At 40.7% G+C, this 17368-nt stretch overlaps 1 protein-coding gene across 1 annotated transcript in view; it reads left to right on the top strand.

Moving 5' to 3' along the window:
• Positions 1-1555: 1555 nt before the first annotated feature.
• The window catches only part of GLP2R (glucagon like peptide 2 receptor), a 41279-nt gene continuing 25466 nt past the window's right edge, over positions 1556-17368 (top strand). Inside the window, exons 1-6 of the mRNA XM_065647995.1 lie at positions 1556-1660; positions 7096-7189; positions 11297-11401; positions 13652-13773; positions 16184-16290; positions 16534-16690. Of these exons, the coding sequence (XP_065504067.1) occupies positions 1556-1660; positions 7096-7189; positions 11297-11401; positions 13652-13773; positions 16184-16290; positions 16534-16690 (690 nt within the window). The remainder of the gene's footprint in view (positions 1661-7095; positions 7190-11296; positions 11402-13651; positions 13774-16183; positions 16291-16533; positions 16691-17368) is intronic.

The following is a 17368-nucleotide window of genomic DNA, read 5'->3' as shown; positions in this document are numbered from 1 at the left end:
GCACCCTCACCGGGAACAAGTTTCTTCTCATCTTTAAGTGGAACCTCCTGTGTTCCAGTTTGCACCCATTGCCCCTTGTCCTGTCACTGGTTGTCACCTAGAAGAGCCTGGCTCCATCCTCCTGACACTCCCCCTTTCCATATTGATCCCCATGAATGAGTCACCCCTCAGTCTCCTCTCCTCCAGCTCAGAGCCCCAGCTCCTCAGCCTTTCCTCACACGGGAGATGCTCCACTCCCTGCAGCATCTTCGTGGCTGCGCTGGACTCTCTCCAGCAGTTCCCTGTCCTCAGGGATGGAGGTGAGGCTGACTGGTCTATAGTTACTGAGGTCTTCGTTCTTGCCCTTTTTGAAGAATGGAGTGACACCCTGAAATACTTGCCTCGAGAACAATTCAATATCCCACGTCCCAGTACTCCTTTTTACCACATCCAGACTTCATGTAAAGATGAGACATGGGTATACATAATGCCTTTCCGCCTTCTGGATTCATCCAGAAGAGAGTTTTGGTGCATGTGTAGAGAGGGAGTCAGGTTACACTGCTGGCCAGGTTGATGGGGTGTGCTGCAGTGCGTATTTGCCACAGTTTGGCTTTAGCCTCTGTCTGGCATTGAAAACTGTGTCACTGCTGGCCTCTGCAGTCCCAGCGTTGCACCTCTGTCTGTTCTCCGTCTTCGCTGCTCAGGATGCCTGTGGCTTCTGGGAAGGGCACGAGCCATCCTTTGGTACAAACAGCTGCAAGCTTTGTTTCTGCTGAAATGGAGGACGCAGCGTCTCCTTGACTCTCCATATTGCCAACTCAAAGCACAACAACTGTAAACTAGACCCTAGAATTATATTATAAATGGTTTTATTCCATGATCCTGTATAACACATACATTTAATAATGTTTTCAGGCTTTTCTCTACACCTAGAAAAAAAACCACTGAATGTCACAAGAGTTGTAGTAAAACTTTAACTGCTGGTAACATAATTTTTTGTACATTTAGCTTCTCCCTGATCCTGCATTGACTGTGCATATTTGACAAAATATGATCAGAAAGGGTAAAAAGAGATATTCTTGAGCTTCTTCCCAACAGCCAACTGGGTTCAGCAAGCTTGCTACACACAGTTTTCCGGTGTTCTAGGGCATTTTTTAATGGTTTCATGAGGTGTGTATAAATATATATGTATTTATGGAGCTGGATTGCATTCTTGCAAACCACTGGCAAAATTCCCATGGAGATTCAAGAGAACAGGATCAGCCCTTTAATGTTTTAATAGTTTTCTGGCTTCTTATTGGCTAAAAGGCAAACTACAGTAAGCAGACTCTCTGTGAAGTTTAGAGTAAAGTCTCTCTGCCTTTAATGAGAAAAAACAAAGCGTAGTTGGAGTCTAGCAAGCCTAGACACTTTAGCAGACTTCCTCACTTATTTGTAAGGAGATTCATAAAAGAGTTGCACTCATAAAAGAAGACATTTTTACTTTTTTTTTTTTTATTTTTTCCCACAGGACGGGGTGATATAATTGATCTATAGTAAAGTGAAACAGCAGCATATTGGAGACAAATTTATTAGAATGTGCATGGTGACACTTTTTGGTCTCTGTTCCAGCATGGGATTCTGGTCCAGAATATCTCCTGCACCGGCCAGCTCTGTCATAATATTATTTCTAGTGAAACAGGTAAGCTAATTCAATACTTAATAATAGACACTATAAAAACGGGTTCCTATCACCTAACATTTTAACCTTCACAAACAGCATGTTTATTTCAAAAATAGTTCTGACATAACAGTTTATGTTTATTAAAAATTAGTCATGAGAAATGTTGACTGAGAAGCTAGAGTTCATATTAGAACTCACTCTGATTAGGCCATTTATTACAGTTTTCTATTAATGCTCATTCATACAGTTAACAAATTGTGTTTGCATCCATTTATACAATCTCTTGCCATACTAATATTGAACAGTATTGAATTGTATTTATTTTTCAATTTTCCTACCAGGTATCAATACTATTGCAAATAATGTTTATTTTCTACTAGCTTTCCCTGGTTCTAAATCCAGCTTTGCTTTATTTCTAGCTTTGTTTCTAGTTTCTTTCTTTTGGCCTTTGACGTGTACAAGGGGTGAGCACTGAATCTTACCTTTGTGAAGTCTCATGTTGTTCGTTTCATTCTGCACCTCGGCTTCTTATAGAAGGCTAATAAATCTCTACGTGATTTCTACTTTTATTTATTGTAGAGATCTACTCAAATATTCACTTTTTTTTTCTAAATATTTTTTTAAAATCTGAAAGTTTACTCTTTGTCTATGTTGTCTTATCATTTGGAAGATTTTCAGGTATTTAATGACAAAATATCTCAATGTAATTAACTTCAAGGGAACTTTCATGTATGCTTTTAATCATTATTACTTATTTTGAATATCAACCCTGATTTCAATAGATTAAAAAAATACAAAGATGTAGTAAATTTCAATTCATCTGAATAAAATTCATATATAGATTTAGGGTGTATTTCTATGAAATAAGTATACATGAGAATAAGTGCAATTGACAGGCTTACTTTAAACTGACAGTAATAAGATATTTCTGTCCACTTGTGCTCCATTTACCTGGGTTACTAAGGAAGTAGGTTTGCATGTATACGTGCTGTAGAGACTATAATGGTTTTCCTAACTTTTTTATGAAGAAAAAGTTACCAGGAGTCACATATTCTCTTTTTCACTAACAGAAATCTCGAGCTTCTGTCACATAAATGAATATAGAACTGAAACAGTCCTCGGGTTTGTGAGACATCTTAAATCTGCAGGAGACCTTGACCAAAGCACTTGTTCTATCAACAGTAGCAGAAAATCTTAGCTTTACTTCCATGAGATTAAACCTTACAAGACTATGAATGACAGTGAATTACTTTGCCATAGGATTCCTTGTAGGATAACTTATATGAAGAAATATGTGTTAAATTTCTTCATATTTTTTAATAAGAAAGAAAAAAATACTGTCATTTATTAACAACCATAAATCACTATATCCATATTTTCTAGCAAAACCCATATAGATATACAGACATAAAAAATATAACTCAGAATAAACCAAGATCATGGCTGAAACAATAGGTCAATATTTAACCTCTTATTTCTAGTTTATAACTAAATTGAAGATTTTTTCTGTCCAGAATAGCATAGTCTGAATAAACAGAAACATTTCATCTCACCATTAGCTTAGTATAAGAAATTAAAAGGCTGAAATCCTGATTATACTATGGTCACTTAGGAAAAAATTAAACTAGTCTGTTTGCAAACTTGAAGGTTTATTAGTATAATGCACTTCCTAAGACAGAGCTTCAGGCAGTGTTTTCTGCTGCTTCCAACATATTTTTAAACAGTGGTGTCATCTTGGTGCAGTTTCTGAGCTCTAGGCAAACCAAATGAATTTAAAGATCCTTCCAGGGAAGTTTGATTAAATTTCAGTGCGGGTGAACTTTGCTGTGAGCGAAGTGCCAGGCTCGGGGGCTGAGGCAGTTCATTTGCTACCAGGGAAACTTCAGACAGCCTGGAGGGAAGAAATGCCCAGTGTGGGGCAGGAGGTCACAGACTTTCTGAGCTTCTGTCTTGGACATTGGAGGTTAATTTCTCCTGAGCTGGAAGTCCTGTTTCCTGTTCCTGTTTCAAGTGGAACATGCAACTGACATCGAAAGCCATGTTGAGCTGTATGTTGCCACTGCTTGAGATCGCAGTAAATTTACCTGAAAGCTTGTTTTTCTATTGCTGAACATGCATCGTATCTAAATTTTGATAGCACTGAGTAGCCCAAAACTTAGATCATAACAAAAACCTCACTGGGATCTGTAATCATAAACGCATGTAAGATGCAGAAAGCAATTTGTCGGTTCTCCTCAGAACAGACCCACGGGAATGAGCCTTCTCCCACACGTGGCAAAAGCAGGAAAAGTCCCCCTGATATCAGCAGTGATTGCTGTGCTCCTCACATTGACCCAGACTGCAAGCCCTCCTCTTTCTAAGACAACCTGCTCCCCTCTCTGAAGAATAATAATGACATAGATGTAAGACACAAAGGCAAGCCTGTCTTCTTGATTTTTTTGTTGAATCCTTTTCACTTAGTTCAACAGACACATCAACAAGGTGTCTCGGTTCCTTAATTTCCCTTTCACTCTTCAGGCTAGTGTCTCATTCCCAGCCCATGCAGCTTGCCTAGACAGTGAACAGCGATCTAGAGCACTTAATGCAGAAGAACCCTAACAGAATGTCCCACTGCAGTCTTCTGTCTGGGACACCTGCATCAACTCCTTTCAAACCATAAAGGGAAAGAAAGCTGTTTTTCCTCATTCTTTAGCCTTTCTCTATACATAGGTCCTTACAGATTTTCCCAGGAGTGGAGACCACTGCAGACTGAACAGTCACAAACGGCAGGCTTGCATGGTGCTTGCTCTGCAGAGGGGTCCGTGTTTCTCTGTGATCTAAACGGCCCAGTGGTCATTGTCTGCTCCCCTGCTAATTTCCAATCATCTGCACATTTTTTGATTAATAATTTAAATTATTTTTGTGTTTTTCTAACTATATTTCAAATTAACTTCTGAGGTCAGCTGACAGCTCTTAATTTTTTTGTCAGGTGCAGTTCTGATGTTATACAGACTTTATTTTTTTTTCCATCAGAAAGTCTTATGGCAGAAAACCAAGTGTTTCCCAGATATTTACATCACTAGGGATGACGTGTTGGCCATCTGACTCTGCCTGCAGCTCTGCAGAAACCAGCTACTAGTGATGTGAAACTGTCATTTATGCCCAAAGTCCTCCTCACTCTTGTTGATTGAGCTACTTCATGACTGTATGTCAATCTCATCTCCAGGAATGGAACCAAACAAGCAGCCAGGTAGTGACTGTGAGGCTTTCCTTGTATTTCCTTGGCTGTTCAATGCATTTGTTTATTAGAAACCAAAGTGTTGGCCCTTAAATCAAGCAGTCTTTTCTACAAATGCGTCATCTCCATGTCTTTGCCTCTTCAAGTGAGGTTCAGTGACCCAGGAGTGTCTGAAGAATCTCCCCTGGCTCCCAGCATTTTGAGGCCTACGTGAGGAAAATGTCAAGATGCTTTTTATTTTGGAAACATGCATTCCTTTCTCATGGCTGCTGTAAATATTCTCTCTTATCTTGCAAGCCCATCAGAGGAAGAATAATTATAGTGTTTCTACTCCCTGGAATTTAAAGTAGGGTGTCTGGAAATTAGCTGAGAGACTAAAAGCAGAGTATTGGGCAGGCAACGTTTTGCACAGCAAAAACATGCGTGAAAGAGTGGTCTCATGTAACAGCTAGCTAATAATCTCCAGTGTTTTTGTTTTGAAAGTAAATAAATATGTTTTTATTTTTTTAAAAAAACATAGGTTCAAATAAAAAGATAGAATTGAAGTTCGTAGTCAGAGATTTTCCTGATTGTTGATCTCAGCCTTTGGCACATCACCAAGCTCAGAGAAGCTCAGGACTACACAGGTGTTAAAGGCAGTCTCCAAAAAGTGTTTAGTCCAGACAAAGGAAAATTAATTTTCCCTGGAGAGCTGAAAAGCATCCTTTGGTATAAGGATCGTTGCTTTTTAGAAGAAATACATTTAGTCTGCTCTCCAAAATTTGGTCATTACAATTGGTAACATTTTCAACCAGTAGTGAATTTTTGATTTTTGGTGACTTAGAGTTAGAGGTTCTTTGACTGCTTGCTTGCCCCTGGCCTCCCAAAGCCCTGGTTTCAGGAGACCAGCTGGCACATCACACAGAGGCTGCTTAGGCTGATGTTCTTTTCCCTGAATAAATAATGATCAAGTCATCATGCTGATACTGAAGTGTAAGCAGTATCTAGCATTATCCTTGCTCTACTGCTTTGCTCCTAATTGGGAATTACTTCAACAGCCCAAATCTAACATGTCACCAAGTAATTTTGCATTCAACTCTTCAGTTTTTAGCTATTCCTTTCCTAAACAGTAATTATCAGTTATAGCCCTCTTAAAGGCCTCTGCAGTCAGAGTGTCGTGTGATACAGATGTGTCAAAAGGATGGATATTTTCAGAGAGCAAGTTAGAATATGAGAGGCCCCTCAGGACAACTGCAACTCTTACATTAATAAGGTGTATGACACAGATGTCCACCACACCCTAAACATGTCAGTCACTATTTATATATATATATATATATATATATATATTTTACAGCAGGGCACATTTAATATTAAAAGTAATTTTGTCAGTGGAGATAAATTCTCTGTGCTAGCAACTGTTGATCTACATCTCTGTTCTCACTGTTTTATGCTAATATCTAAGTCTCATTCCTTTCTGCTTATCTGCTTCCTCATACTAAGGGAGCAACTTTGGGTCAGCAGTCCGAGCAGGGCTCCTCAGCCTTTTCTCCCATTCCCTGTTTGAACATCACTGACAATCCCTCAACCTCTGTGTTTCTTCTTCATGTTTCTGTGGCTGCAGTGCCATCAACATCTTATAAATGCAGCAATCCTCTCTCAAACAACCTGCCAGAATTTGTCCATCAGAGCATGCACCGATTTAGACACCAACACAATTTTTTGCTTCATTTGTGTTCTCAGCCTATCTTCACCAGGAAAATAAGAGAGTAGGCGATAGGTCCACTAGGATCCTGAGGATTGGGGGTGGATTGTTCTTGTTTTTAGAAGCAGATAAACACTTTTGGGGACAGAAGCTTCCAGAACACAGCACAGGGTGAGTGGGCAAAGAGAAAAAGTCAGAGCAAGGAGCCAGGAGAGGAGAAGGCAGCTCTTGTAATCACAGGATGGTTGATTTCCAGACACCAGAGGGGACTCTGGAGAATTTATTGTCATTAAACTGACTAAATCAACTAAAGTTGAGCCTGTCTTCAAGGCTGCGCTAGTAAAAGGGAGTTTGTTCTTGAAGTGCTTTTGCTTTTATTGTCCCTAAATAGATCACATGAACTCTCCTCTCCTCTCCTCTCCTCTCCTCTCCTCTCCTCTCCTCTCCTCTCCTCTCCTCTCCTCTCCATTTCTTATAATGGAAATAAACTTGCCGCTAAAAGACCACAAGGTTCTAACTGATCTTCCTCATGTTCAGTATCTTCATTCACAGGCCAAAGGATCTCTGCTGGAAAAAACCACTACTGGATGGAATAAATATAAACAAGCATGCTTGAAAATGCTGCAGGAATCAACTGTAGATACTGGTAAGGAAACAAACAGCATAATAAAGCAACATGCTGAGTAACATTGATGAATATGCAAATATTCTTTTACTTGCTTTGCAGAAGTGTGTGATGTTTATGCGTTTTAAATGTAGAACAATGAGCTGTAATGAGACATGCAAATATGCAATCATGAAGTTAATGGCTCTCTTTGTCCTGAAACATTAGGTTCTTATATGGAAAACCAGATCATGTACAGAAATGAAACACTGAACAGCTGGTTGTGCGTTACCACTGTGGTGTGTCACTGGGTGCCTGGACAACATGTAGCTGCTACCCATTTTTTATAAGAACCATGTCCTTTGGATGAAGGAGATCAGTTTTCACTTCCTTTTTCAGCCTCAAGGAAGTCAAACCTGTATTCCTGGAAATTATGCTAACCACAGGAGAACAGACCGTCCAGGGAAAAGATTTCTCCCATTTCTATACTTTAGAAACTGAACCGTGGCAGAGAAGAACCCAAAACACAGGAGGCAAGACAGAGTCTGGTTACTGCCTAGTCAAGGCAGCTGGGAAGCTGCTCTCTTCTTGCGGGACTGCTTATGCATTTTGTGATACAGTCATTAGGTTAATAAGCTAAGATAAAAACAACAGGTTGCCACATGTTCACCTGACACATAACCATTAGCTTGAAGTCTCTCATGTATTCTTTCATCTCTATGACTTTTGGATTCTTGGCTAAAGAGCAACGTAGCTTCAGAGCACAGTGTCTTCTGAAAAGTAACAGAGGGAGGAACTGAGTTCACACTTCCCACCTCTAGTCGAGTGCTCTAAGTTTAACGCTGTTTGGCAAAATCCATTATTCCACTCCTAAAGGTATAAACTCTGCTCAGCTAGATTTTTGTCTTCAAGAAAGGATGACACAAGCTTGGTTTGGGTTGTTGGAGAAGTTCAAGGCACAGGTGGGAGAGGGGTAACTGCAGTCACCAAGGAAAGATTAAGAGTAAACTATGCTCTACATTTCATACTCACTGGCTACAGGCAAGTTTCTGCTTCTGTGACACACTCATGGTCATCTTGCTTGATGGCTACCTCACCCCAACAACTGCACAGGGTAACTCCAGGATATTATGAGCTCTAACTCACTTTGCTAGTGGCAGAAAGTTGAATTTATGACATCATAGTGTGCAACTTTGTCAGCCAGGACATATTGTCTGATTAAGATCAATATATGTATTTTTCATCATTCAAAATGCGTTTAGAAGTTGGAAATCAACACAAAGCATTGGCCTGGGAACTTAAAATGGCAGGAGGCGGGGAAGGTTTTCAAGCTTAAATGTAATATTTTATAAGTTCCTTTAGCTTTTCCCAAAATATTGAAAACTCTAACTTTCTAACTTTCACAAGCCTTTGAAAAGTGAAAGCTACGATACATCCTGTGAGTCAAGGAAACTATTTTTAGTGATTATGTTCAATAACAGACTTTCTCTTCTTTCAGCTGAATTTGGAGTTGCTGAAAATGAGGAGTTTGGGTTGGGCATGGCAGTATGCTAAAGGAATGAGTCCTCATGCTATCCAGGCTTCATCACTGAGCTGCTCCAGAGGCAGCTGCAGCTCCTGGCAGCTGCAACAACATGAGCTAACTGCCTTAGCTTGCACTGCAAAGCTGTAACAGCTGTGGAAACAAATCAACAAATCAAGACCCTGTTCTCATTTCTGACCTGCATCTCCATTGAGAATTTGGTTCAGCTTTCATAGTATACATGGGGCAGGAAATGCCCACTCCTTCATCCTCAGCTTTTGGGTGCACTTAAAAGCAAAAAAGAAGCATACCAGCTATGCAAACATGGGCCAATACCAGTCAAGGACTACCAGAACTTTGCTAGGGCATACAGAGATGCAGTCAGGAGCTAAGGGCTCATTTAGAACTGAAATTAGCCAAAGATGTCAAGAACAACTACATACGTGGGCAGAAAAACAGAGAAGACGTAGGCTCATTACCAAACCGGGCAGCGAAGCCAGTTGCTAATAAAGAAGGACCAAGGAAACTACAGGCCCATTGGTCTTCCTTCAGTCCCTGGGAAAGTAATGGAATGAGTCCTCCTAGAAACTGTTACTAATCAAATTAAGCAGGTGATTGGGTAAAGCCAGCATGGATTTACGAAAAGCAAATCATGCCTGAGCTGATCAGCTTCTACAACAAGGTAGCATCTGCTGTCAACATGGGCAGAGCAGTGGATATTGTTTACCTGGACTTCAGCAAAGCATTTAACACTGCTTCCCTCAGGCTGCTCCTGTACAAGCTGGCAAGGTACAGATTGGATGGAGGGTTGTGAGACAGGTTGCAAACTGGCTAACAGGCCGCACTCAAACAGTGGTGAAAAATGTTTTTGAATCAGGTTGGCAGTCTGTGACAAGTGGGATTCCCCAGCAATCGATACCAGGCCCCACGCTGTTCAACATCTTTGTAATTGATCTGGGCACAATTACTCTTCCCTCATCTACCCAGCCAGTGATATCATCATAGAAGGCTACCAGGTTGGTCAAATGTGATTTCCTCTTGGTGAATCCATGTTGACTAGTCCTGATAACCTTCTTTTCCTCTAGATCCTTGGAGATGACATCCAGAATGAGTTGTTCCATCACCTTTCCTTTCCTCTTTTTCTGCTTACTCGGGCTGAGGAGGAGGAGAAAACACAGAAAGGTTGGACAAAGAAGCTGTCATAAATTACAGACTACGTGACTATACTCAGAGAAGCAAGAAGACAGGGTGATGAGGACTGCACAGGGGACAAAAGTTTTTCTGGAAAGAAAAGGAAGCAAGGCATAGACAAGCCCAGCCAGGACACCTGCAGGAGAGCTTACAACTAAACCTGACAAGACAGAAAAATAGTAGTGAGAAGGTAGAGGTTTTCACCTGTGGTGAAAATCTGGTGTGCACAAACCCTAAGCATCATGCAAAAGAAGAGTGTATTATGATGGGAAGGCAGAGAATGGTGACTTGTGGTAACAATTAGAACTAAGTCAGATGACCCAGGAGGCCAAAAGCAGTGACAAATGGCCAGATATTAAAGGGTGGTAGTTTGTAGTGGGTGATGAGGAGAACTACAGGGACTCAGAACACCAGTTTTCATGAGATGGAGAAAAAACTGTTTTTCTTCTGGCAGCCTACGAAATCCACACTTGAACAAACCCCAGTCAGATATTGGGGAAAGGAAAAATAAAAATGTAGCTATAAATATTAACAACTATATGGGTCATAAGGCAGATGGGGCCACAGATGTTCAGCTTCAAACATATGAGGGAATTACTAAGAATGCACATATTGTGCTCTGTATTTTAGCAGAAGCAACCCAAAAAGATGGTGGTGAGATAGCACACAGCTACCTTTATCGCTCTTGGTATTCTTCTTCCTGCACACGCTTCTCAAAGTATTGCTAAATATTATGGAAAAGAAAGCAGGATATACTCTTCTAGCTTTGGATGGGCAAAAGCATTAAAGTTAAGAGAGAAGAACTTCAGCTTATCCTAGGAGAAAACCAGAGACTAACCAAGAGACTAATGTAGCCATTAATGCATTTTATTTTATCTCACTGTAGCCTGATCACATCATGTCAACTCTACATTATCAAATGTTTTATCTTAATCTTAAATCCAGTGAGCGATGTGATAGCCGTGAAGCTTAAAATGGAGTTAGTTTGAGATATTACCAACCTCCTAGCCTCTATTGGCCAAAGACTAAGTCACTATCCCAGAAGCTGGCGGCAGTCTGAAGAGAGAACCAGTGTCACAGCGGTCATGAAAAGTGGAATATCTTCCAGTTACCAGTAAAACATCTGCGGCATGTACCAAAACCAGTGAGTGACAGCCTGGGTGGAATCTATCTATTACCCTTGGACAACAGAGGCCTCAGAATGGACTTTGTAAAACCTGCTGCTGTTGTATAGATCCAGGGAAGAAGGGCAGTAGCCATTTCTGCACTGTGCACTGAGCAGTACAGTGTACAGTGAATGCACAAAGATTTTCTGCTACATCTTGTAAATATTCTGGAGTAGCTTGCAGGTTATCTGGAACAGTATAGACAATTTTTCATGATTGCCCCTTGCCTGAACAACTCTTTGTAAAACTCCTATTTGCTTCTCTCCCCAGGAATACACTGTAATGGGACATTTGATCAATTTGTTTGCTGGCCTTACTCGCCCCCAGGAAATGTCTCTGTTCCTTGTCCTTCATATTTGCCGTGGTTGGAAAATGGTAATGGGAAAATGGTAACTTGTCTTCGAGTTTATGCTGGGAATACAGCTAAAGGGCAGATGGTGCTGGTCTGTCTTGTCACAGTGTCCTTTGAAGTGTCTCAAGTGTCTCTCTTGTCTCACCTCTTTTCACCTGTTTTTCTGAGTTGAGGCATAAAATTCATGTTGCTGTTTAGTTATTTATACTTTTTCTCTATCTCTGCTTGTTACAGCTCCATATTGTCTGCTATAAAGCAACATGTCCAAGACTGTGTAACCATACTGCCAGGCCTTTATTGGCAGTAACAGATATGGGATTCTGCTTCTGAGGTTCAACTTCTGGGGTCCCCACTGACCCCAGACAGGAACGCCTCTCCCAGAAAACTGGAACAGCCCAACAAAGAGGCAGTCAGCCCTCCAGCAGGACATGTGACAGCACCACAAAATCACAGAATCGCAGAATGTCAGGGTTTGGAAGGGACCTCAAAAGCCCATCCAGTTCAATCCCCCCGCCGGAGCAGGAACACCCAGATGAGGTTACACAGAAGGTGTCCAGGCGGGTTGGAATGTCTGCAGAGAAGGAGATTCCACAACCTCCCTGGGCAGCCTGGGCCAGGCTCTGGCACCCTCACCGGGAACAAGTTTCTTCTCATCTCTAAGTGGAACCTCCTGTGTTCCAGTTTGCACCCATTGCCCCTTGTCCTGTCACTGGCTGTCACCCAGAAGAGCCTGGCTTCATCCTCCTGACACTCCCCCTTTCCATATTGATCCCCATGAATGAGTCACCCCTCAGTCTCCTCTTCTCCAGCTCAGAGCCCCAGCTCCTCAGCCTTTCCTCACACGGGAGATGCTCCACTCCTCCAGCATCTCCGTGGCTGCGCTGGACTCTCTCCAGCAGTTCCCTGTCCTGCTGGAACTGAGGGGCCAGAACTGGACACAATATTCCAGATGAGGTCTCACCAGGGCAGAGCAGAGGGGCAGGAGAACCTCTCTGACCTACTGACCACCCCCTTCTAATCCCCCCCAGGTCCCATTGCCCTTCCTGGCCACAAGGGCCCAGTGCTGGCTCATGGTCACCCTGCTGTCCCCAGGACCCCCAGCTCCCTTTCCCCTACACTGCTCTCCAACAGCTCGTTCCTCATGGTCACTCCACCAGCAAGTGGTGTGGTGAAAAAACAAGCTTTCCAAGCAGCCTTTCCCTGAAAGGTGTGAGGCAGGGAAGCTTTCAGTAAGAGAAAAAGACTAACACCTGCAAAACTGTCTAAAAGCAAACAACATTCCCTTTCTTCTAAAGAAATTTGAGAACATTCCTACCACTGCAGCCTAGCATTCCTGAATCCTGCTACACAGCCTTAGCTGCATGTGGCTTTCTTAGCAGCATTTCTAATACTGCTTAGAAGGATCAATTGTGTTTGCCGCTCTTAGTTTATGGGAGACTACTACAGGCTGCTTATCCTAGCTTTCTCCAGCCAACCCCACACATGGTTTGCTCTGTAATGCCATCATTTTTCCTTTTTTGTGCTGCTAAACAGAAAGAAACCCAGCTTCTATCCAGTCTCCCAAACAACTGCTTCTGCCAACCATTCGGAACAAATTCATAATAAACTTAAAAGCGCCTTCCTTCTCTCCATGTAATGAAGACTCCTTATTTTTTCTCTTATTCTGTCTAAATTGATACAAAAGAAAGATGTAAAGCATTGCACCGGGTTATGAAGCTTCTAGTTGTGTTCACAGCTCTTAATTAGTATAAACTAGTACAAAATAGTATTAGTATAAACTAGGACAATGCAGTGAAATCCAAGAAAGCACCAGGTCACATCACCTACTGATTGGGCCACAAAGCATGTAAATAAAACACCAGCCACAGGTATTTCACAGAAAGATCATTCCCTAATCAAACCATACTCTTCCTGCTACAATTTTGACTGCACAGCCTGGGTAACCTGCTGCCCATACTTGATGGAACTTGTGAGGCTAATGACGAAAAAGTAATACAGTTAGATGTAAGCTTACCTTTTGCATGTAGTAACTACGTATTTTTTGTAAATATACGGTACACTGCCAGAATATATTTCTGCTAGATTATATTCCTAATCTGTTTTATGTAAATATGAAAAATATTTTGTCAAAGACAAAAGTGTTTTTTATTCCTTTTTGTGAGTGGGGGTGGGATGATAGATACACTGTGGTGTAAGGAAGAAATCTTTAAAACCTGTATCAAAAGAGAAAGCTTCATTTTGACCTTTCAGACTAAACCTCTGTTTACTTTCAGGAAGTGTAGGAAATGTATACAGAGTCTGCTTGGATGGAGGGACTTGGCAAACGAAGGAAAACTCCACAGACATTTGGCGTGACAGTTCAGAGTGTTCTGAGAAAAATAATTCTAAAAAAAATGTAAGTAAGTTTTGTATTACGGTTTAATACTTTAATCTTCTTAATCCCTTCTTGAGTAACTGATAAAATGTTTCCACTGAATACCTGCAAAAGATGTTCAGAATCCATTCAGATTACCAAATGGAAACCAGTATTTAGAAGAAGCACAGAGGGAAAGATTAAGGAAGGGGATTCCAGCTTTAGATGTCACAAATTATTTTCTCTTTGGATTCCAGTGTTCATATGTACTGAATTTCTCCTAATAAAATTGAAAAAGACTGCAATTTGACAAGAAAATAACTTAAATTCAAAGCATCACATCATCTGCCCCAAATTGCTGCAGGCTGCCAAGGCCAGACAACTTCATTCCCTGCCAGTTCCTGAGCCGTTTAACATTTAATGAGCCATCGACTGGTCCTTTCAAATTTAGCTTGTCCCGGACTGGTGGGTTCATCATAACACAAATGCTGCTGGTCCCGGCAGACGCAGCCGGAACGCTGGGCTGTGTCAGCAGGGAGGAATAAAGAGCAAACTATATATTCTCACCTCAGCCCTTTGTACTGAAGACAAAATGGAAACAATTACTGACCAACTCTGGCTCGTGAACCTGGGAATCACACTCTTGCTCTGTATCCGAAAAGAAGCCTGGCTCGTGTTCTTGGCGAGAAGGCATTTTGCAACCGAGCAAGCTCATTCCACCAGTCAAGTTAGGTTTGAGGTAAAGGACAGTTCAAGCAGTGAAACAGGGATCTGATCCTGTTGTCTGCTTGCACAACCGAGCAATGACTTCCAAAGAATGCAGTAGCTTCAGATAACAGAAAACCATGCAGCTTATCTGGTTTCAGCTTCTTGTAACTTCTCTTGCCATAGAGGTCAGATTAGCTGATGTCAAAATTAAGTAAGGTAAGCACTGTTACTGTTGATTTTTTTTACTTTTTAATACTTTCTTGGGTGAGCCCCGTTACTGTTTTATTAATTTACTGAGTAACATTATTGATTACTTTATTAAACACTATTAGTTCAGGATCTCAATGTACTAAGTTTTTACTGAACTCTTTATATAGTGAGTGCACAAACATCCAAACTTACAGTTTATTTATACAAGTGTGATAAACATTCGTAAGTACTGAGAGTTTTCCGTGGTTTGTTGACCATTCTGGATCTCAAACTTGTGGGTGGGAGACACATTAATTAATTTTGTGTGACAGCAGCTTTCTCTGAAAGCTTTAACCAGCTTTCCTACCAACACTAAATGTGGTTTTGTACCTGTTTGTTATTTTTAGTGGAGAGCCCCATGATGCTAGGAGTAACCCAGAGCTAGAATCCACACACATCGGACATCAGAGGATTTAGCTTTATTTCATTTGCTTTAGTGTGGCAAAATTGTCACAGCCAAGATGATAACTCATGGGTTTTATGAGTTTCATGCCTGTTTGGATGTTTTCGTGGAGTAGAGTGACTAATGGCTGTGCTATGGGAATGTCCCGCACCCACACTGCTCGCTCTCCCCGGGCACTTTCACCCTCTCCAAGAGAGTTTCTACCAGAAGCCAGGTCTCAACTGTCCAGATAGCACTAATTAGCATAAATTGATTAGAGACAAGGACTGGCAGGCAGACGGTTCTAAAATCCTGGCACTGAGCAGTAAGACAATTCAAAAAGAAAACAGCAAAATCACTGAGGAAAAGACACAGGTTCCAAGAAAAACTTTGCAGGCCAAATATAGATTATGAAAGTCACATATCCTGCGTCTCTACGTCCCCTCTGTAGGGAAGCTTTTCTTGAACTAGAAAAGCAGTATGAAGAGACAAGCAGCGCACATAGGCAGCTAAATGGAAAAACTTAACAAGAAGAAATGTTAAATGAAGCAAAGTGGAAAGCAGGTTTCCCTTCCTCCCCTGAGGTCTTATTCATCATTCAAAGACATTCTAGACCACTCTAATTTAATAATTTTGATTTTTTTTCTTTGAACTCATGACAGAAGTCAGTCTATTTCAATGACTGTAGACAAACCTGGCTCTCAAAGTTGTACAGACACAACTGATCTATAAGTGTGTCCCCAGGCCACACACACAGTAATTGCACTTGTGTGTACAGGTTGCGTGAGCTGATCTCTGCAGTTATTAAACACCAGGATCCATTTGGTGCCTGTGATTATGGCGATAGTTAGCTATAAATCAGACTGCAATTGTTCATGCAGGAACAATCTGGAAATGAGGCGGTGAGTGCCTTTGAATTTAAAAAGAAACTAAGGCCATCCACAAGTCTCTCTCTCATGCAATGACTTCCTGAGGCAGGGCAGGGAGCAGGCGTCAGAAACCTGCCCCGGCCATCTCGCAACACAAAGAAGGTGTACTCAAAAGTTTCTAAGCTGTGTTCATGCTCTGCCCACTTGCCTGCATGTATAACACTTTTTTCTTCTTTGTTCCTAGGAAGAAGAACATAAATTACTCACCACATTACAACTGTTGTACACTATAGGATATTATTTTTCTCTCATCTCACTTGTATTAGCTCTCCTTATACTTTCTTTACTCAGGTTAGTAAAAATTTACGTAAACTTTAAAAGTACAGAGCCCAGTATGCACATTCTTATTTTCATGTAATTGAATTTATTGCTTAGCTTCCGATGTAAATAAATTGCATTTCCTAATAAGCATTATAAAAGCAATTCCTAAGCAAAATCCATTGATGGCAGCAATTCAAATATGACAGCATTTTTAAATTATTTCTGCTAGTTAAAATATCCCAGAGGATTCATATATTATTTTTTCTCCAACAGAAAACTTCACTGCACAAGAAATTACATCCATATGAATTTATTTGCATCTTTTATCTTGCGTGCCACAGCAGTTCTTATAAAAGACACCATATACTACAATATTTACTCTAGAAAACCGAATGATGAAACTGGATGGATACTGTACCTCAGTCCTGAGGTAACTTGTTAGTTCAATGCTAATACTAAATGTGTGCTGCTAGTGGCCATAACAGTTACAGTTTCGGAAGTTTGCCATATGGCAGCAAGTTTTGAGGTGTTTGTAGGTTGAACTTCGAATGCTGAAATTTTGCTGATAAAGCTTGGGGGTAATCAAGAAAAAAATTCTGATTTGATACGTTGCAGTAGATGGATTTTATATGAAGCCTTGTATAGAAACAACAAATTAATCAATAGTTATATTTAGAAAGACCTAATCAAAAAAACCCCAACTTACACTTGTAGTTTTTAGGAAGAAATCTATACATTTATTTGGCACTTAAAAAAGAGTATTTTTATTCACTCTTGGTATATATAGCATAACACAATGCACACAAATCAATGTTATCAAATATTATCAAATGATGTATTTACTCTGAAAGAACACCTAGAGACAAAAAGCAGTTTAAAGGCTTTTCTGTACTAGGAAAATGTGCTGGTTTTCTTACACTTGTTTAGACAATGGAACAACAACATCTCTCATTTGCAATCACTGTGGATAAATGATACTTGTATATTGTTGAATATAGTTTGCCTATGTCAACAGGCAAAGCTACCTGCAAGATGTTATAGGTGACTATTATTTTAACAGCTCATCAGTAAAAATGCTGAGATGCAGATCATGACACAGAACACATAG

This window comes from Caloenas nicobarica, chromosome 18, assembly GCF_036013445.1.
Source record: "Caloenas nicobarica isolate bCalNic1 chromosome 18, bCalNic1.hap1, whole genome shotgun sequence".
Classification (NCBI taxonomy): Eukaryota; Metazoa; Chordata; class Aves; order Columbiformes; family Columbidae; genus Caloenas; species Caloenas nicobarica.
Note: the sequence above shows the minus strand (reverse complement) of the source record. Positions and strands in the feature narration are given on the sequence as shown.